Source organism: Coptis chinensis, chromosome 9, assembly GCF_015680905.1.
Source record: "Coptis chinensis isolate HL-2020 chromosome 9, ASM1568090v1, whole genome shotgun sequence".
Lineage (NCBI taxonomy): Eukaryota > Viridiplantae > Streptophyta > Magnoliopsida > Ranunculales > Ranunculaceae > Coptis > Coptis chinensis.
The window spans coordinates 26,419,999-26,442,463 of NC_141464.1; the positions used below are offsets into that span (position 1 = coordinate 26,419,999).

The window sequence follows — 22,465 nt, forward strand, 5'->3', positions numbered from 1 at the left end:
TACTAGAACCAGACATTGAAAACCAAATACCACCACATATCATTATCGATATTCCAATTCTTAAGCAATCAACTATTTCACCTGACCTAGTTAGGAAATACAAACCAAAGGCACTCTTTCCAGCACGCTTAATGACACCAAAAGAGGAGGAAAATTTTGATAATTAAAATCAGAGAAACATTCAAGAGTCTAATCATAAACCTACCATTTCTCGATGCCATCATACATTTACCTAAACATGATAAATTTCTTAAGGATATGTGCACCAACAAAAGAAAAACTAACATTCCAAAAGATGCCTTCCTTACAGAACAATTTCCATCCCTCACAGAGACCAACAGAATCGTCAAATATAAAGATCCTGGTCATCCTACCATCCCTTACAATATAGGAGACAAGTTCACATCTACTGCTATGCTCGATCTTAGAGCAAGTGTTAACCTCCTTCCATACTACCTATGCAAGCAACTCAGTTTCCATGAACTTATACCTACAACTATGACATTGCAATTAGCTGACTGCTCCATCAAATACCTAAAAGGCATAGTAAAAAATGTACTCGTCAAGGTTAAGGAGTTTTACTACCCTGTTGATTTCGTCATCCTTGATACTGAAGTCACTCATGATTCCATACCTATCATTCTAGGGCGCCCTTTTTGGCAATAACCAAAGCCCTCATAAATTGTTGCAATGGATCCATGACCATGTCTTTTAGAAATCTCTCAGTAGAAGTCAATGTTTTCAAGATGATGCAACAAAAAATGGAAGAAAAGTTGGATGGAGAAGTCAGTATGATAGACAATGTAGTGCAAGAATATTGTGATAGGACTTTCCCAAAAAATGAGGTGCACCAGTTCTTATCCTTTCGAGATTCAGATTTCGATATGGATCATTATAAGGAAGATACCAACGCCACCTTGGAATCCATCACTTTATATAATTCAGAAGACGAGTTACCTAAAAATGAAGAGACAACACCAGCCTAAGTGTTTACTGTGGAAGGGCAGAACCCTGTAGAAACCTAGCTTGTTACCTACTACACCTACACTTTCCCTGAAGCTTCTCCCTCCTAACCTAAAATATATCTATCTTGATACCGATGATACTCATCCCATCATCATTTTATCGTAGGTGTCAAAAGAGGAAGAAGAACGCTTGGTTAGAGTGATTCAAGAACACCGTTATGTCATTGGTTGGTCTCTTGATGATATAAAGGGAATTGATCCAAAGATTTGCACACACTAGATTCACCTAGAAGAGAATGCCAAGACCTCTAGGGAGCCGCAGTGTTGTTTAAACTCGGCTATGAAAGAGGTAGTAAGGGAGGAGATCTTAAGATTGCTGGATGCTGGAATCATTTTGATAGGGTTATATACTAAAAACATTACTTTTGTATTAACTCTAATTGTTTATATTTTGAATGAGAATCATATGGGCAAATGTTATGCATATTATATATGTTATTAGTTATATGCATGTGTCTAATACTTTATGTTGTAGATGATATGGTGTGAACACCACGTAAGATCATATCATCAGTACCTTATAAAGTATAAGTAATCATTCATAACCTAGATGGATTTGGACAAACCATTGGTACGATTGTAGTATAATCTGGTATTAGTCTATCTTGACTATAGGATTACACTAGTACACTTTGTGTGTATTGAACAGGACCAAGTGAGGTTGTTTCTCCTTATACTGACTATATAAGAGAACAAACGCCTCTGTTATTATGGATGCTTGTCCTCCTAATCCGGATATAATAACAGGCACTTACATGCATTGTGCATTGCTTTAAATCATCAATGAGTGAGATTCATTTGTGAATCAACAAACTCGATGGATTGGGTAATGACATTGTATGTAAGGTGTGCTATTGATTATAGAAGGAATCTGTGTCCTGCAAGAAGTCGGGTTGATGATGTCCCCTTGAGGAGCTCGAAAAGATTGTCATGTAAACCCTGCAGGTGGATTTATTCCGACATGACAATGAGGTTGAGTGGTACTACTCAAGGACATAAGAAGTTGAATAATGTAGTTGTCAGTAACTTGACTTAATCAACGGACATTCAATATCTTAAACACGGGGAGATCAACGAGCATATAATATGGAGCCCATAAACGCTGACACGTAATTTGGGATTAGGGCGGTAGTGCAACAATGGCCTTTAGTGGAATAAGCCATTTGTTGACGGACTTGGGTCGTGTGTTCGGGGCGAACATGGGAAGCCCAAGCTCGTCAGGAGGCCCAACCCTAATTTCTCCTCATGGTCCCTGTTGTAACCTATAAATAGAATACTCTCTTTGGCTAAAATTCACTATTCACTAGTTCTGAAAAAGAGGCAAGAAAAGTAGATCTGAATTCGTTTCTGATCTTGAGAGAAAGAAGGGGATTGGTAGATCATTGCCCACACAACGTCCAATCTGTTCTAAAGGAATACAACAAAAGATCAAGAGGTTGATTGTTGATTCAGATTCATAAAGCTTGGATTCTCCGAGTTATCAAAACTAGATCTAAAAGGTATGTTCTCTATCCAAATCGTGAGAACCAATTAATTCCGCTGCGCGTGGTTCTCGCGGTTTGTAGAAATAATTATTCTAAAATAACAGTTCCTACACATTTACCCCATATCTGACAGTGAATGGGTTAGTCCTATTCATGTGGTGCCAAAAAAGTCTGGGATTACAATGGTCTGTAATGAGGAAGGGGAGTTAATTCCTGCACGAGTTCCTATCATGTGGATGATTTCTATTGATTATCGAAAGTTGAATGTAGTCACAAGGAAAGATCATTTGCCCCTACTGTTTGTAGATCAAATGCTTGAACGCTTAGCAGGACATGTTTATTACTATTTCTTGGACAAAAATTCAGGATATTTTTAGATCTTAATAGATGAATACGATCAGGAAAATACTACCTTCACTTGCCGTTTCGGAACTTATGCTTATGCACGTATGCCCTTCGGTCTCTGCAATGCACCTACCACATTTCAACGATACATGTTACACATTTTTAGTGATATAGTGGAGAGATTCATGGAAGTGTTTATGAATGATTTTTCCCTCCATGGAGGTTCTTTTGACGACTGCCTAGCCAACCTTTCCAAAGTATTAGAGCATTGTCAGGCAAAAAATCTGGTCTTTAATTGGGAAAAGTGTCACTTCATGGTAAAAAAAGGAATAGTGTTAGGTCACATTGTGTCTAAAAATGGTATAGAAGTAGATAAAGCTAAAATAGACAAAAAATCTACTCTATCTATTCCATGGAACATCCATGATAGATGAGTCTTTCTAGGCCATGATGGATTTTATCGAAGATTAATCCAAGATTTCTCAAAAATTGCCAAACCTTTAACTAATCTTCTTATAAAAGATGCACGCTTTGAGTTTTAACTCGGATTGAATGCAGGCTTTTGAAACATTGAAAGCCACCTTAATAACTACACCCATAATTCAACCTCCTGACTAGTCCAAACCGTTTGATCTCTTGTATGACGCCAACGACTACGCTGTTGGCGCCGTTCTAGGTCAAAAACATGATAAGGGACTTTCAGTTATTTACTATGCAAGTAAAACACTAAATGAGGCTTAACAGAATTATACCACCACTGAAAAGGAATTCTTAACCATTATTTATGCTTTAGACAAATTTCATCCTTATTTGATAGATTCAAAAACCTTAATCTATACCGATCATGTAGTGAAGATGATAGTAGTGGTAGTATTTCAAAAGAGTATTGATTGAGGTTCACCATAAATTGTATAGAGCTTGAATGGTTTGGAGTTTTAGAAGGAAGGAATATAGATTTATTTGGTTTTAGAACTTGTATTGGTTAACTTTATTGCATTGAATAAGCTTGGAAAGACTAAGTTGTTTAAATAGTTGGAAACACAAACTTGAAAGAAATGAAATGATTGATTGAAAGAAAGAACAAACAAAGAAAGAAATGATTGATTGAATAAAGAACAAAAATTAAACAACTTGATTGAAAATGAAGAACAAAAAGTAAATGACTTGAATGAAAAATGACTAGAAAATAAATCATACATGACACTAGAATAAGTCTAGGTGCATTCTCTCTCCCTAACTTTTGGTTTTTATACCTTTACTTTTACAAAAGATTGGTTTGCCCTCCTCCTCTATAATCAAGACACCTCTTATGTTGCTTTATACTTTTGCTTTTGCTTTTGCTTTTTCTTTTTCTTTTTCTCTCTCCCTAACTTTTGGTTTTTATACCCTACTTTTAGAAAATATTGATTTGCCCTCCTCCTCTATAATCGAGACACCTCTCATGTTGCTTTATGTTTTTGCTTTTTCTTTTCTTCTTGATCAAGCTAGGTTTAGAGAAAGTTTTCTTTTGTATCAAGGACATCTATCTTTAGTCTTCTGAGTTAAGGACTTGACTTTCAGCTCTTTGGTTCTAAGTACTTGACCTTTGACCTTTAACTTTGACTTTGACTTTTTCAGCACTTTTTCATAGTAACTTTGAGTCTTCATAATAAGCGTAAATAAGGCTCATTTTGGTGCTAAGATGCAGCTTTTATGATAAGTGGTCTGAATTGCTCTATAACCTGAAAAAGGCAATAAAAACTATGAGTTGTATTTTTATTATGCGTAAGAAATGATGTAATGCAGTAATGTAAGGGTAATAAAATGTACATTTGGGAGCTGATCACCACCCCGAAATAGCATTTTACTTATCCTCAAACAAAGATGAGAGAAAAACTAAGATCACAAATGAGTGATTTATTATTAATTATATTAATCTCGTTTCACGGAGTGTGATTACATTGACCATATGCAACAAGGCCTTAAACTACTAGGGATTCCCTAGTGGACGAGCTTTAAGCCTCGTGAGAGTTTTCTAATGAAGGTACTCACAAACTTCTTCTATCTAGTACAAAGGGTCTTGTTTCCTTATTTATTCTCAGAAGTCTATACATCCCATTAGCGGGGAATAAGGACAAGCTCCTTTGAACTTAGAATAACATATATACATTAATTTAATCATCTAAAGATAAATGTACAAAACATGAGCAATGAAATGCAAAAGCAGAGTCGTTTATGAAACTTTTGGAGAGCGTCCTTAAGGTGGGTTCTCCCAGGGGTGTGTTGCAATCACAACTCTCGAATAGATTCACTCAAGTTTCATTTTCTCTAGTGCAGTAGGCACTTATATTCCTCACATACTCGAATGACGTCCAAAGAAACCGGGGTCGATTGATCGCGCTTGCCACTTACTATCACACCATCATGTTCCTAATTGAGCTAGAGATCTTTTATTAGGAGTTACGGGGCTAGGGTGATGGTTTAGAAAGAAAAAGAAAGGGAAAAACAAAAATCTGATAAGTTGAGAAATTAGGTCTTCATGATACTTGTAACTAGAGAAGAACCTCATTTTGTTCTTTGCTTCCGAATTGTGATTCTTTAGCCCTTTGGCTTTGTGACTCCATATGATTTTGAAATTTTGGGAGTTCTAACTTTTCTTTTGTTTCTTTTTTCTTTTGTTTCTGATATCATCTCCATTTTGATTTTGAACTCTTGGGAGATTCGATTTTTGACTCCTTTGATTTTTTTGGAATTTTGGCTTTTGATGGGCCTTTCTTTTCTTCTCTTTCTTTTTTTTTCGAAGCAACTAACTGATATGTTTTTGGTACAAGGTCTTCTCTTTTTTTCTTTTTTTTTTTTTTCTGATATCCCTCCAATTCTCAATTTGTCAGCTAGATAAGCTTTTTAATATGTGTTGTAACGAGTCAGGAATTTATGGCGAAGAATAAAAAGGCTTTTAGAAAATGGTGAAGGCTCAAAAGGGGTAACTAGAGGAAAACTTATCTTTTTGGGTTTTTAACATTTATTTGGATATATTGATCCAAAAAGAGCCTAACTTCTCTCTTAGGATATGGAGTGGTGATCAACCAAGTGGACGTGTGGTCTTTCTATCCGGATATCCTTTGTGTCATCACTCAATAATCATTGAGATGAGGCTTCCAGCTAGATTCTCACAGGATATGGAACTTAATTGTTCTAACCTTGGTTTAAAAAACTCACTGCTATATACAATCAAATGCTCATGCATGTCATTCAAGAAAAGATACAGAAACTATAGTACGTATATTAGTCTAAAGTCGAAGAACAAGTCCTTACTCTATTGCTATAATGAGATTTATAGAATTTTTATTCATTATAGAAAAGGAAAACAAGGCTTTTTAATACTAAATAGAAAAATATTTTTAGTCTTTTTCGAAAAAAAAAATTAGAAAGGAAAAAATATACTATTATATTTACTATAGAAAATGTCTAGCTTTTGCAAAATGTTATTATACCACACCCAAATAGAAATCTGCTTTGTCCTCAAAGTATGAAGAAATAAGGAAATAGATTACCATAGAAACATGAGCAAAAATGGTGATACACCTGTATTATGTTATTCATGATGAAAATACGTCACCCCCAAATAAGTTTTTTGGGGGTGACGTATTTTCACCCCCAAAAATGGCGATACACCTAAGTTTGGGGGATGGGTTTTTTTATATAGAACGAGAAATACAAAGTTTATTATACTAAGGATAATTATTCTACTATGAATTTTTTGGGTTTTTGTATTTTTGAAAATATATGAAATGCAGGAAAGAAAAATGGAACATTTTGGCATGATGTATTTGTATTACCTTCTACTCATATACCAAATTCCACAAGAAAACAAATGAAACAAGAAGACGATATTAAAATTATACTACTATGAATTTTTTGGGTTTTTGAATAAGAACTAAAATTTTAAAAAGGTGGGTCGTTTTAAGTCAAATTCCCAAGACTTATAAGTTTTTGAAAACTTGAGTCAATCCCAACCAGATGGTTGGATTACTCTCTTCAGCTGTGCTCAGTGAGTAGGTGGCTGGCACATGAAAACCTTGAAAACTGAATTTTCGCTATGAGGTTGAAAACCAAGACAAGTTGGTGTTTGACAGTTCGAGCACCAACCTTCTCTTACCTAAATCAGGAATGATTTTTGGTGTATGTGTCCATATCTTTAGCTGCAGTTTTCTAGGAAGTACTTGCACATGATCATTGAAACTTATCCATTTAGTCTTGCCAGGTGGAAGGTTTTGTTCGTAACAGAAGACATTTTTGAAATTTTTTAGAAAGAGAGAGATTGAGAAGGGGAAAAGATTTTTAGAAGAAAGGGATAATATTTGAAAATTTGTACAAGTTTGAGTGTTTTAATGTTAGATTCTCGAGACAAATAGAGAGGTGGAGGCAAAAGATAGAATTAAATAGAGAATAATATTATTTTGGGTTACTCTATTTGTTTAATTCTTGTTTAAAGACGTCTCATTTTTTTTTCACAAGCAAAAGATATCTCTAACCATGTAGAGGTTTTGACAATAAGATAAAATTATACGTGATTTCGGTATCATTTTTGTTACTTTGGGGCGTATACTTTTCATTTTTAATCCTCTAGTTTTGAAAACTATGGAGAGATGTTTTAAGATACTCGTACTCAAAAGTTGTGATTCTAGACGCTAATACTTTTTCTAGTAAACAAACCATAACAGGAATCTCAGGCAACTTTCGTGTCGGTTCTAGGGCAAACCCAATCTAGAAAGACAGAGCTTTAGCTACACAAGTTGGGGGATTTACTGCGCAAGACATGGAATGTCTTGACTCGGGCGAAAAGTTCGGTGATATAGGCGACCTTTAGTAAGCAAAAATGATCTCAAATTGCCCCTAGATTGCATTGTCTTAAAGGTTAGTATATGTAGAATCCATTGCCCATGTTGAAAAATCACATGACTATCGAGAATCTAACATTAATAGAACAGAGAAAATAACTGTTTTGAAAACAAAGTGTAAAATAAAGAAAGGAAAATTTGTATACTCATCCCAGAGGTTCACACTCACTTAAACGACGAGTAAAAAGTGTTTTATAAAGAATATGTGAGATATACGTGGACTAAGGCTCCGACACTAACAACCACACACTCCAAGTGGAGTGGTCCGGTTACCTTATTGATGTATCCCCTTTTAAGCAAAAGATGGAATGGAATGGGGAAGGAATACATTGTGGAAAGGAGGATTTATTCCTCGTAGATAGGATGATAATGAAAGAGTTTTTAGTTCTCCAACTTCGTTCACCTCGCTTGTTGCTTCAAAGGCTATGTTTGTTAGTTTAGGGTTTGGAATATTTTGTCCTGGGAACACACCTTTCTAGGTTTTGTCTTGGGCTAACAAGTTTAGAGATTGTTGCATGGATGCTAGAATTTGGGTTTGTTGTTGTATGACAGATAGCATTATTTTGGTGGGCTTATCTGTTTGGACACTAGTTGATGGTGTAATGGGAACTAGGTCTTCTTGGTTGTTGATAGGTAGGTTTTGGTAGTTTTGGTTAAATTGGGATGGAACCAATGCTCTCTTCTGATTGTTATAGGTACCTTGTCCTTGTCTGAATGTATTTGGTACTTTGTTGAAACCTGGAGGTGGATGGGGTTGTGGAATATTAGTCCATGCAAAGTTTGGATGGTATCTTCATGGTGCATTTGGTACATTGAAAGCACATACTTCTTCAGGTTGAAGTGATGATCGGTTTGTGATCAAGGGACAAGCGACATCTATATGATTTAAGCTTAAACAGAAATTGCATGGTGAGGTATTTATGTTCATGACAGGATAAGGGGTTTGGTCTTTTTGTTTGGTTGTGAGGGCATCTATCTTTCTTGTGAGGGTTTCGATTTTAAGTTTTGATTTTTGGATCGGATTTCACCTAAAACATACCACTAGCCTTAGTTGTACTGGGTTGGGCTGTTCTAGAATTGTTTATATCGCCCCAATGGGTACTCTTTTTAGCTTGCAAGTTTTCAAGAAAGGTTAAAGCTTTGGTTGTACCTCTATCCAAAATATTACCATTATTTATGATGTTAAGGGTTACTTTGTTTTCTTGGAGAAGACATTTGAAGAAACATTGTACAAGAGTGGATTTTTCTAGTTTATGGTGAGGACATGAATGGAGTAGGTCTGAGAATCTATCCCATGCTTCGGAAAATGTCTCACTCGGACTCTGTCTGAAGAACTGTATCTCACTTCTTATCTCTTCTGTTTTCTTCGGCGGAAAATACTTCTTCATGAAGGAGAACACAACCTTTTTCCCACGTATTGAAAGAATCATGCTTCTGAGAAAGAAGCCAGGCATGACTCTTACCAGCTAGAGTGAAAGGAAACACTCGTAGCTTTTCACTTGATTGTCAGTGACACCCGGATGGTGGAATGTACTGTATATTTCATGTATCCGGCATAGATGTTCTTACAGTAACTCATGTCCAAACTCGTGAAAGATGGGTACAAGATTGAACACGTTAGGTGGAATGCAAAAGTCGCTCGTGAGCGGTGATAATACTAAAAACAAGTGTTTACTCCTACTTACGCTAATTTAACTAGGCGGAAGTAAAAACTATTTTTAATCTATTGTGCTTATCAAAGTTCTACTCTCAATTATCATGCAATAACTTGAGTAAAGATTCTTTCCACTCCTAATTGCTTAGAACGTAACAATTTCACAAATTTAAACAATTCAACAATATGATGAGAGTAATAATTCTAATAGAACTAATATGGTGAGAACTAATATTAAAGATATTCTAAATTATACTATGACAATTAAATACGAAGATGTGAATGAGAATAATGGATTAGGGAGATTTGATATCAACCTTGATTTGTCCGTAACATGCTAGTATAGATTTTTGCAACCTTAATCATTCTATTTTCACACAAGGTTCAACATAAAAATTTGGTCTTTTTATCCCTAATTATTCATGACATCTCTAAACAACTAATAATTAGCATGAGAAGAAGTTTAAGTCCATTCTCATGGTGAATGAACTATCCTCTAGAATTGAAACTCTTAAAACAATAATTATATACTAACACGTCAAGTCTTCATCAAAGCTTCAATCAAACCCCTCTAATGGAGGTTTAGCTATGAATCATGGAACTATCATGAATAAAAGAATAAGAATAAGAAGACATACTAGAAGAAATATAACTAAACTTGGATTTTATTAATGGTGGCTAGGCTAATAAACAATTTAATAATTAGGTTTAGACTAAAGAGAAGAGAGAGAGCTAATTAAAATTAAACTAATGAGGGTTTTTTCTAGAGTTTTACCTTAGTCCTCTTTATATAGGAGATGGCTAGGTTTACAATTTCATGCATGGGCTTTGGAGCTATGTTTTGGGCCACTAAATCAAGCCCAAAACCTAATTACTTAAGTCCAAAAAGGGTTTCTCTGCTGGAAATTATTACAATAGCCTTTTCATCCACTAATACTCCTCTGATTGTATTAAGATCTGAACCATTAGAAATATCTTTCCGAGTCGATCGTTTTGACATATAGTAGGCCCAATTATGAGGTCTGAGTCCAAAGATACAACCTGTGGAAGTTTTATTGACCTTTATGCTCTATTTCTGCCTGCGTTGACTTTGACTTTTCAACTTTAACTGGGCTTTAAAAAAGTTTTTTCTCCTTGAAACTTGGGCTTTAACCATAAAACTTCTTAGCAACCAACCTTTGCTCCTTTCTCTTGCAAAAGTGATATATTTCTTCACATAGTTGACTCCAAGACCTGAAATACACAAAAGTATGTAAACAGTACTAACTCTTATTTATTATAAACATAATTGGTCTAAATGTAATATTATTAAGGGATTAAAACTACAGTTTTTGGCTCTTATCAAACCAGCCCCAAACAGTATTTTGCTTGTCCTCAAATAGAATAATCCATTCAAAACCTAAGTTAATACGTGGATAATAATCAATCATCTACGGATAAACATGTATATAATAAACTATACTATGAAATGCAATAGTAGGTCCGTTTTTGAAACGTTGGAATAACGTCCTTAAGTAGGTCCTTATAATTATGTCAAGACAAAAACACTCTGATTTTTCCACTCAAGTTTCGCTCACTCCAGTGTGTAGTGGGCACACTTTTCCTCACAATCTCAATGACGTATAAGGAAGCCGAGGTCGATCAAACACATCTGCCACTTAGTATCACACTAACCTATTCCTAATTAAGGTAGAGGTTTTTATTAGGTGTTGCGGGGATTAGGTGATAGTTTAAGAAGGAAAGAAATGGATATTCAAAAGGACAAGTCTGAGATAATAGGGTCTTCAAAATATGTAACTAGAGAAAACCTTGTTCTTACTTTGCTTCTACACTTTGTTTCCATCCTTAGCCATTTTTTTTTCTTTTTCTTTTGGCTTTTGACTCCTTTGATTCTATTTTTGGAGTTCTAACTTTTTATTTTTTTTCTTTTCTTTGGATGTAAACTTTCTTTTCTTTTCTTATTTGAAGCAACTAACAAATTCTTGGTTTTCCACAGGTCTTTCTCTTTTCTTTTCTTCATTTCATCCTACTTTTCAGACTCATTCAAAAATAGGTAGGCTGATTTTTATTTTTGTTTTGTTTCTTATAAAAGGGTAAATGATTTGTGGTTTATGAAAAGGCTAAAGAAAGGTTCAGAGGGGCGACTAGCGGAAAATAATTTCATATAGGTTTGAATTTCTGCCTATATTGATCTAAAAAGGGCCTAAATTTTCGTTTAGGATATGGTATAGTGATCAAGCAAGTGGACGTGTGATTTCTCTATTTGGAATTTACTTCTCCCTTGTGTCATTACTCTGATATTTCACTCATATAAGGCTTTTAGGCTATATTCTCACAGGATTTGTAGAATAAGTACTCTAGCCTAGATTTCAGAAACTTACTATCAATACAAACATAGATGCTCATGTAATATATTTATGGAAATATGTAGTGACTATTACCTACATATTAACCAAAGTTTCTAAAAACTATTTTAATTTAAGACCTAACGTGAAGCTCTTTTTTTGAGTTTATGACCATTTAGTACCACGTACTTTCATTTTTTTTCCTAAATGGTACATGTACTTTGTTTCTCGCCTATTAGTACCACGAACTTTCAATTTGTTTCAATTTAGTACCTCAGTCTATTTTCTGTCCAATTCCATCCAATTTCTCTAACGGTGAGCTAACGTGAATATATATATATATATATATATTAAAACTTATTACAAAAAAAAAGTACTATATATATATTACAGTTTTTCTCTAGTCAGGACTTCCTGGATAAAAAAACTTCCGGACCAAACAAATTCACGTGACTTTTTTACTACCTCCTTTTTCTCAACTTTTTTCTCCAAACCTACCCTTTCTCTCTCCTCTCTCTCTACTTTATTGATTTTCTTTGACACCACACATTCTCTTTCTCTCTCCTCTCTCTCCACTTTATCAAACAATTTCTCGTGACTTTTTCATTCTCCTCAATTTTTTCTCTCTTCCGAGCCTACACACTATTTCTCCTAATTTTATCACTTCTGACCTCTCTATCACTTCTGACCAGGCACACTCTCTCTCACTTTAAATAATTAGTTTAGACTTTTCTCTCTCATTTCACTCGTTCTTCCCTTTCTCCTTCAATCCCAGCAACCCAATCTCCCTTTCTCCTCGCACTACACCATAACAAGATATTTGCAACATGCACCTTTTTTGCTTTAGCAACGGTTTTTTACAGTTAGCAAGTTGCCAACGCTATATAAGCGTTGGTAATGTTGTTAAGTGTTGCTTTAATTCGGGTGAATTTCAGGAATTAATTTTTAATGCTTAAAAATCGTTTGAGAAATGTTACAAATCAAAAATTTGAAAATTTCGCGAAAGGCGGAAACCAAAAAAATTCACGCTCTATTATTTCGGTCGAAATATAAAAAATAACCTTAACTTTAGTCTCTCTCTCCTCTCTCTCTCTCACTGTCACTACACTCTTTGGTCTCCTCCCTCTCTCTCATTGCTGGTACCCTTTTCTCTTTTCTCGCTTAAGTTTGCTTGGCTTGATACTGCTCCAAATTTTCTTGCTTGAAAGGTACAATTTTTATTTTTGCCGATGCGCTAGAGCAAGTTTTGCAATATTTTCAGTTAATTCGGATCTCTGAAAGGTTATTTTTTTTTGAGTTTATTGTTTTAAATTAATTCTTTGCTGTTTATGACACCTTAGAGGATGTACCGAAAGATGTAAAGTTCAATTGCTTAAATACAATATCATAAATGATTGAGAGATGCTTCATTCAAATCACTTTTGACCACGAATATTTGATGATGTGCATGTTAAAGCAAATAAACGCTATGTAAGGTCCTCGAAATGGACAGTTCAGGTATTACACTTGCTCCTTTTTTTATCTTGACATTGGTGCTATATAGAAGAGTTGGTAATTACACTTGATCTACTGGGTTCTGGTAATTGGTGGAAGAAAAAAGATGGAAAGACTATGAACGAAGCTCGTGAGAGGCTAAAGGTAAGTGAGCTTCTTTACTTTCCTTAGTGTGTATTTTTACTAGCCTTTTTGTGCTTACAGTTATAAGTTATGCTTTTAAAACTAAAACTGTTGTAAGTTTTTGCTGATGTAATTTCGTCTCCCTTTTCTAGTGAACTAATTATGTATGTTGAACAAAGTTTAGATTTTATGCAACAGAGTTAATATAATTGCACTATTGTAGGGTGGAAGTGTTGACGTGTTGCATTGCTATTACACCCATGGAGAAGAGAATGGAACTTTTCATAGGCGAGCTTATTGGTTGCTAGAAGAGTGAGCATCAAAGCCGATTTTATGCCTTAATTGCTCTAAATGTTATATAGTCTGTTGGTTTTTCACTTTTGCTGGTTTGTATTATCTTATCATGAATAAAATGTTTACTTATATACTTATAGTCATATACTGTTATATGTAAGTAAATAAAAACTATTGATGTGTTCTATGTTTTACGAGTAACGTTGACTCTAAATTACCAACATATGCATGTAAAATTGTTCTTCAGTTAAGCTTCATAACATGATTCATTGGCAAACACTTTGAGAAATTTATATAATAGCTAGTCATATCATCTACTATTATCTGTCTTACATGGACATGCCATATTTTAGAAATAATCTGTGTCGGATACGTATCCACGGTCAGTGTCGGACACATATTGTATGTGATATACCCAAACTTTTTATATTTTGCGTGTCAAACACTTCGTATCCGTGTCAATGTGACTTAGACTATTATGTATGTATTTTTAGTTAGTAGTGGGGTGTAACTAAGATAATTCTGTTAATAACATAATGGGAGGTGTTCTGCTTAGGGTAAACAATTGCACTCTACTTTCTCAATCTTCTCGTTTTATTTATCTTCACATTCATGTGTTCACTATGTTCTTTTCTGTTTATTTGTTTACTATATTTCCTTTTTACTGATATTAATTTTCTTCTTGTGTGCGTGTTTCCTGGTTTATATATTTTCTTGTTGTTTGTTGTTGCAGGGCATACATGCACATTGTTCTTGTCCATTATAGGGAAGTGAAGGTTGAATTTCAAACTCTTGCAGTTTGGCTGTTGTCTTTACTTCTTAATGTGATAAACTGTTGGGTTTACTGGAAGTTGGGAGCTTGTATTAACTTCATTCTAAGTCTCAGTTTAGTCGGTTCATAGGTTTCACAAGAATTTATATGGTTGCATGCTTGAAGTTGGCTAGCCAAGTCAGAATTGCATGCTTGCCCGGTCTAACCTAGTAATTTGTAGCTCGAGTAGTTTTATTTACATGTTAGAGGAATATTTATATGCTTTGACCAGGACTTGTCTTGTTTCATGTCCTACTCACATTTGTAAGTGTCATAGAATAATATATAGCTGTAGCACTTTTGATTATTCGCAAACCAAAAGTGGTTAAGGAAACCCACGAGTTCAGTCTCTTAGTGTCTTAGTTTTATAAATAATTAAATATGAATCATTTTGTGCAACAGATGGTACATCGGCTGCATTATGTGTTGATCTACTGGGTTTTGGTGACTTTATTAGGTCTTAAAGTGTTGATAATGAGATGGGAAACAAGATTATAGAACACTTTATACCCCACATGAATTTTGAATTTTGTAGTCAATGGACGTCAAGACTTCAATATTATATCTAATAATCCACCGCTCTTTATCTAGTTTTGGCTTCTTAAAAACTGATGGTTGCCTGTACCCAACTTTCTGAAGCCTTTAAAAGATTATATTTTACCATTTAAACATCTATACTCAAAAGTATTTTGCGTACGATAGTTTCATGATTTTCGTTCAGCATTGGCACACTATAATGTAGGAACTTTCTATTTTCAGGGCAGCAAAACAAGTTTTAACAGCCTAAAAGACACTGAATCTGTTTCCAATTCTGAGGCGAGTAGTCCTTTATCATCAAGTGCTCCCACAAATTCTAATAATGTATTTTCACCTATGGATTCCCCAAGTATTAGTAGTGGTCAGATATCAGAATATGAAGATATTGAATCTGGTAAATCAGTTGGCTTCCTACTTTATTTTCTTTATTCTTTAGCTAAAGGATGTGGATTAGTTTAGGTCGAGATATGATAGCAATTGAACATGTTTTATTTTTGTTGAATGCAATTAAACTCTTGTTGCAACTGACACACATTTATTGCGGCAGATTTTCATCCGGCAAGTTCCCTATCTGACTCTCATTTTGTCTTACGACAAATAAAGGATGAGTTTGGGACAGTCCAAGTAGATCCTCTAGTCTCAAACCCATGTGTATCAGTTTCTTTTCCTACAAACGATTGTAAGCATATTTAGCTTTGTCTTCTTCTTCTTTTTCTTCATCAATTTCTTGTTTAGTTATAAATTTTTGGTTGTTTTTCGTACTCATCTGGTATGAGTATAACATATGATATATTCTCACCATTATTTTGTCCCTCATTTTGAACTTATTTCCAGATGATATATATGGAAATGGAAACCCATCAGCTAGTACTAGACTAAATAACGCCTCGCTCGGTCAAGAAAATAGATATAGATACAGTAATGATACTGCGTTTGGATTAAATTTTGATCCCTCAAAACAGCTTGACTTGGCATCCTGTGAACAGGTCCTAGAACGTTGTAATTCAGGATTTAGAAATTTTGATTCATATACCCAATATACCAGTATTGGAAACTTGCCTGAACAAGAGAATATGATACGTGGAAAACTTTTTACGGATGAGCTTAATTTCTAGCAAGAAGTTGTGGGCAGACCAGAAGGCCAAATGAAATGGCAGGTAATATAACCATCCTGTTTCATCCAAGTATTTTGGTAGTAGTATAGTGCTTAACATGCTTGTGAGCTCAATATGCAAATTAGAGGTGTTATATTAAAAAACGTGTACATGCTTGAGTGGTTATTAGTCTAGATAGGTATTTGGACGCCTGTTATTATTTGCCACTTCCTTAACACATTTAATTAGATTGGGGTTGGTAGTATTCACGGCAAGTTTTAGGAATGGAAATCGTCTATTTTAGCTATTGACTCTTTCCTTGAGTCTAGTATTGTATTTAGATTCATTTTTCTTTTCATGTTTCTGAGTTTTAACCTAATTGCTTAATTTATTTATTCAGATTGCTTTAGAAGACACTTCTTCACATATATTTAAATGGCCCATGGAACTTTTTTATCTTGACATTGGTAATACTAAGTATAACACTGATAGTGTTATTGTGGGAGGAAAACTGAACATTCATTTAGTTCCACATTCGCATGACGATGTTGGTTGGTTAATAAATTATATGTTACTTTCCCACTCACTTAAACTCTTCTTAAACCCTAACTCCTCATTAGACAGAACCAAACCAAAAATAAACTTGGACTTTCAATAGTAGTCCCAACTTCAGTTGAAACTAAACAAGTGGACAAAAAAACTCTTCAAATGACTCACCAGTTGCACTTCCAACTAATGATGATTTTCTCGATAGTTTTGAGGATATGTTTAATGTGTGCTTCAAAAATTTGAGCAAACTTGGAAACAAACTAGTTGTCGTTCTTTCGAGTAGGAATATATTTAAGGGAGACAGACTACTCTTGGAGATAAGTACAAGGTGAAATCTTATTGGGTTCATAATGAAACCTAGTATAGTGGGAATTCGAGATGTCCTAATAGAGAGATAAAGTATTTATTGTCTTATATAGGCCACCTCAACCTACAATCTTTTTATTTTTCTATCTTCTTTTGTAGATCCTTATTTATTGATTAGAATAACTTTAACAAATCATTTTTCATTGTGCATTCGTAGTTTCGTACAATTATTAATGCTTACACAGTTTAAAAAGAATGGTGTGGTGTTTAGTGGTATTAAATTCTTTACTGCATTCAGAATTTGTTGCTTTTAACTTGGTTGCCAAGAACTAGTAAGAGATACATTAGTTGTTTCCCAGAAAGAAAAAAAGTTCCATTGGTTACTGTTAAAGTTTCCCAGCAAGATGCTAAAGTTTTTCACTTTGGCTACTGTTCAGTACCTTAAGCGCTCGATAATGTATCTTCTTACTAAAGGTGGCTGGCTATTTTTTATGAGCATTCTGATATTGGCTTTTGGAGTCTTACTTATTACTATTGATGGACCCCATGAAAAGGTATGTGAATCATGGTTAATTAGCTAATAATTCTATTAGTCTATTACTAAAAAAAATATTAGCCTGTAACTCTATCTGGTCATATGACCTTGTTTCAGAAAATTTAGTCAATATTTATTCCACAAAGATTTTTTCACATGACAATGCATTAATACTAAAATGTCAGCTTTGCTCTTGTAATGCTCATATTGATTATTCTATGGCTCATTTAGCAAACTAGGTGATGTTAATTTCAATCATTGAAAATACTAATCACCATTGGTTATTTGGTGATATTCAATAGTTAAGTCTTTCTTTTGGCTAGATATGACTTATGAGAAATTATGTTTGAAGGTTAAAAGTGGTATGTTCTAAATATACAATGGGTCGTTGATATATGAATCTATTTGCTTTTGTGTCCTTCTCTCCTGATTTGTTTATAAAGTGGCTTGAGAACTAGGGTGTGTTTGATTGCATGAGGGAATTTGCACCACTAAATCCCACATTTTAGTGCAATTCTCAAGAGATAGGAATCATATATAGGTAGGTACGGGAAACTTTTGACATCCTCAAGAACGTCTGCGGAGAAGTTGTATGGGAATTCTTACATTATATTAGTAGGTCATGAAAGACTTTTCTAAGGGAAATGATCCTTTAATTGGTAATCTCCTATTTACTCATTAGTTTTTCTTTTTCGATCGATAAAGGTCCTGTATGTGAATCGATATTGAATCATGTTCATTTGTATATCTGATGAGATTTGCATAAGTGAGCTAATTCATAATATATTTGTGTGGACTTTCGAAAATCTATTTTTGATTCATGTGTATAGGACCCTTTACATGTAAGACCTATCACTTGGGCAAGTTCTTTCTTAGCTTGATAGATCATTTTGTTGTCATTCGGTGTATTGTGTAGGGTATCGATTTTATAAGGGGAAAAACAAGAAGGCCAAAAGAATTGCTTCCCAATCTGATGAGTCATGCTCACCTGAAGCTCTTTGTTAAGGTAAAAACTTAAACCCCACTCTCTATTTTCTCAATTTTCAACTCGTCAAGTTACTATAAGATTTTCTTTTTATGCATCGATTTTATGTAATCATTGTTTATGTCGTCGAGATATGGGAGTAGACAATTAGTATGCTTGTTTTTCTGAGTTCATTATTTGTTTTGTGATTTTTTTGGAATTAGATGGGCTTTGTGGAGCGGCGTTAGGATTTATATTGAGTGAAGCCATCGTCACTAATGCTTGTTATTGCATTTTGAAGATTCGAAATTGCTTGGAAAATCGTATAGGAATTTGTAACCCTTAGTAAATCTGAATTTGTAACCCTCATAACTCTTTTGAAGTTATATATACGGTTAAATGAATATAATATTTTTTTTTTCAGGCGTTTGTTTGTGTTTATTTTACTTGTCAAACGGTATGAAAAAACATTGGTAATTTTATTTGCTTCTATATGAAACCAGGAGGTGCAGGTTTAGGGTAGGAAAAAAATTAAAATAAATTTTTTTATCATATCAACACATTAGTAACGGTTGTAGACCGTTGCAAAGCAAAAAATAAATATTAAAGCGTCCATCAATAATCGTTACAAATCAAACTACGCAACGCTTTTTGACCTTTAGTAATTGTCACTCTGCAACGGTTAATAACCGTTGGAAAATTTGGTTTGCAACCCTTTTTAACCGTTAGTATTTGTCACTCTGCAACGGTTAATAACCGTTGAAAATTTCAGTTCACAACGCTTATTAACCGTTGCAAAAATTTCCAACACTTTACCCAAGCCATATTTGCAACGCTTAAAAAGCGTTGTGAAAATTATTAGCAACGGTTTTTTGCAGTTGCAAATAGCCTGTTATGGTGTAGTGTCGGTCTCTCAAATCTCCCGGATCTCCTGATCCCTGGGACATGCTGAAATCAATTTTGTAAAATTTTATATATTGGATCTTGTTGATATATAGATCCCTCTTCAAGGAAAATTAGCTCAAGCATGCCAGTCTAAGCTGCATTTGAAAATTTTCATGAATAATACAAAAGGTAACAAGGCTATGAAAGAGTACTTGACAAAGGTGGAGAAGGAGGTTGGTAAGAAGGTATGCATCAGCTGATTCTTTCGGTGACTATTCCTGTCATCAGCTGATTCTTTCGGTGACTATTGGTGCAAATTGTAGAGGAGGAACCGAACAAGAATTATTTCTCAGTGATCATGGCGATATCCAAGATCTTAAATGCAGTATGGGAGCTGGCGAGAAGTTTTGTCATTCCATGTGTGAAGGGTCCTAATTTCGAAGAAGGATGGTTTATGAGAACTTTTAGAGGAATCCGGTTGGTTGTCCCAGGATTACCTGCTCACGCTCAGGTAGATTATGTAAATTCCAACCGATTAGGATCCAAAATTCTAGCTATTGAACTTCGTCATAACTTAACTCATCCAAATCCTAAACTTGACTAGAACTTAATATTGAAATTAACATATATGCCATTCTCTTAGCTTAGCATATTATCATATATGCATATTTTTTATTTTTATTTTTTAAAAAACAGATTGCCTAGTTGTTCCATTTATTTTAAAACTGAGATTATACTTTGCCTGAGTGACTGTGTACATAGCACAGCTAGCGTATAAAAGAATAGTTGGAAACAAAAGTATTTCATAGTTCATGCCGCTAAGCCAGTAGTAGTGGTGGGTTTGATCAAAGTACAAACTCAAATTTATCAAGATTTAATTATGGTTTGAATAAGATGTATTTTCTTTGTTCTTGGAATTTTCTTTCTTTTTCTGAGTGGGTAGAATGATACTTGTTCAGGAGCTTTAATTTATTTCATGAGTAATGCTGGATTGAGTTAGATCTTAGACACTAGGATTGTGATATGCCTTACTTGTGAAATACTTGTTGAATCTTCTATGTTCTATAATTGTGAGAAGCACTGTACTATTTCTATATATAAAAACAAATGTAAATAGTCCTCACATAGTCGCACACTAGCCTATAGTGTGGTCTCTTGTTAGTTAGACACAGATGAATATAAGGTGTGGGACTACAACTGTGCTCTTGGTATGGAACTTTTTGTGACATCAATTTGTGCTGTCAGACACTTATGTCATAAACAGTGGAACAAGAGAAATAGTGAACTTCACTTGGTTGGAAACTTCGAATCAAATTCTTTAGCAAACTTGTACCGAGAACTAGCTGAAGGTCATTAAAAGTTAGAAGTTTAAAAATTCATTAGCTTAAAAAAATAAAATAGAAACACCTCAATACATATACTAAAGAGCAGTGCTAATTCTACGAACCCCATTTAATTTACTAAAAAAAAAAAACTAACTCCATTTCACAAATGGATAGCGCCACCAGTTCACTATATGGTCCACTCAAGGCAAGCGTTCAACTTCTATAGAGGCTGACGAGTTACCACCACTATCAGCCAGACTTTGAGTGCCAATTGAACCTATAACATCCTATATTAAGCTCAGTACAAATAAAAATAAAAATAAAAGAGTACGTATTAAATAAAAATAGTAAGCAATCAAAAATTACCAATCAACTTCGGACAGTTTCTTTTGTCATGTGATTGCCCAGTAAGTCCACATCCATTACAACGCCTTAGTTGACTTGCTTGAACCTGTGCCTTCTCTTTTCCCCCTTGTAATCTATGTTTTCCACTGCCTTTTGTTTTAATAGGATTAGGCTCATTCAAAGTCACATGTCGATGTGTTTTTTCTGTTCGAGAAATTCCAACTCCTTTAATAGCCAACACTTCCTTAATCTTTTCATGTACCACTTTCAAATGTTACGTTCTTCATATACTTCACTTGCCTCTTCACAAGCTACAACGTCATCAAGTACCCTTGAAGTAAGATGAGATAATTTTGTGTGCCTCAACAATATAAAGTTGTTACTATTTTCTTTCACCTCTTTCCCACTATCTGATATTATTTCTTCCAATTTTGTGTCTTCCCTCCATCTACTCAGTATATAAGCATCCGACAAGTAAACAATTTGACTAACTTTCAAGTAAGCCAAAATGTGTCTACAAGGAATTCCTTCAAATTCAAATTTCTTGCAGCTACATATAGCAAAATTTAGAGCCATATCATATACAATTTTTCGCAGTCTAGAATCTCTTGCACTTGGCCTTTTCACCATGTAGACAACCTATTTTTCATTTTCTACCAAACTTTCAATAAAGTACTCCAAACTCTCCCATAACTCATTCTGAAATCTAAGAAAAATAGACAATGTATAAATATCTTCCATGTGCTTCTCCATAGAAATTGGGGTTTTCATCACGGGGCGCTCATTGCTATCAACATGATCAACTTGCAATTCTTTATGACGCTGGTATTCAAGTGCCCTATTAAATTGCGTAACAAATTCATTTAAAGAATTTTCTTTAGAGACATACCTCTTGAAAAATGCATGTGAACTTTCTACCCTTTGACTACTTGACATGTCGGCAGCAAAAATGTGTTTCACAAATGCAGCTAACAAAGTGTTATCTTTTAGTTCGCTTTTCCCTATTGTTTCTTGCCACATTGCCTCAAACTCTTCCCCAGACTCTATATTCCAAATGCATTTTTGAAACGCAGTATAGTGATCTCTATAGATGATTGCATCCAATTTTTCAGTAAACTTGTTCAGAATATTGCTAAATGCAGTATCGGTGATATGTACTTGGAAGAGCTTGAGCAATAGCTTTTGACATAGCGTGGTCTTGATCAGTGATAATCATTTTGGGAGGGCCAACTGACATTACTTCCATCCATTTTTGGAGTAGCCAGATGAATGATTCTGTCGTTTTGTCACACAAGAATGCACAACCAAATATTACAGTCTGGCGATGTTTATTCACCCCTACAAATGGTGCAAATATCATACCATATTTATTGGTTTTGTAGGTTGTATCAAACACTACTACATCATCGTAAAGCTTGTACGCCCTTATTGCCTTTGCATCAGCCCAAAAACAATGAGTTAACCTATTTT

General features: G+C 34.5%; 2 protein-coding genes across 9 annotated transcripts; one reads left to right on the forward strand and one right to left on the reverse strand.

Annotated features, from left to right (window-relative positions):
• Positions 1-12,818: 12,818 nt before the first annotated feature.
• LOC147475358 (calmodulin-binding transcription activator 3-like) lies at positions 12,819-18,863 on the forward strand. Of its 8 annotated transcripts, none has more exons than XM_086584572.1 (10): positions 12,819-12,941; positions 13,074-13,230; positions 13,334-13,371; positions 13,574-13,662; positions 14,378-14,420; positions 15,215-15,386; positions 15,540-15,671; positions 15,827-16,149; positions 18,393-18,482; positions 18,665-18,863. In XM_086584572.1, exons 2-8 carry the CDS (start codon positions 13,218-13,220, stop codon positions 16,105-16,107), a joined length of 768 nt encoding a protein of 255 aa, XP_086440698.1. In that variant the 5' UTR covers positions 12,819-12,941; positions 13,074-13,217; the 3' UTR covers positions 16,108-16,149; positions 18,393-18,482; positions 18,665-18,863. The 8 variants fall into 8 exon arrangements, with proteins under 8 accessions (XP_086440698.1, XP_086440699.1, XP_086440700.1 ...); XM_086584573.1 differs by adding an exon at positions 17,379-17,495 and having other exon boundaries at positions 12,837-13,230; XM_086584574.1 differs by adding an exon at positions 17,416-17,495 and having other exon boundaries at positions 12,837-13,230.
• Positions 18,864-20,850: 1,987 nt separating this feature from the next.
• LOC147475359 (protein FAR1-RELATED SEQUENCE 5-like) lies at positions 20,851-22,232 on the reverse strand. Its single transcript, XM_086585388.1, has 6 exons — positions 22,154-22,232; positions 21,885-22,038; positions 21,672-21,833; positions 21,296-21,545; positions 21,017-21,245; positions 20,851-20,927 (listed from the first exon to the last, which is right to left on the reverse strand). Exons 1-6 carry the CDS (start codon positions 22,230-22,232, stop codon positions 20,851-20,853), a joined length of 951 nt encoding a protein of 316 aa, XP_086441514.1.
• Positions 22,233-22,465: the final 233 nt, after the last annotated feature.

Coding starts and splice junctions, on each gene's coding strand:
- LOC147475358 (XM_086584572.1), top strand. Junction 13,663..14,377: donor GCTTATTGGTTGCTAGAAGA/GTGAGCATCAAA, acceptor TTGTTGTTGCAG/GGCATACATGCACATTGTTC. Junction 15,672..15,826: donor TTCTTTTCCTACAAACGATT/GTAAGCATATTT, acceptor ACTTATTTCCAG/ATGATATATATGGAAATGGA.
- LOC147475359 (XM_086585388.1), bottom strand. CDS start 22,232: ATGTCAGTTGGCCCTCCCAAAATGATTATCACTGATCAAGACCACGCT. Junction 22,039..22,153: donor TATTGCTCAAGCTCTTCCAA/GTACATATCACC, acceptor TTTGGAATATAG/AGTCTGGGGAAGAGTTTGAG. Junction 20,928..21,016: donor AAACTGTCCGAAGTTGATTG/GTAATTTTTGAT, acceptor AGGATGTTATAG/GTTCAATTGGCACTCAAAGT.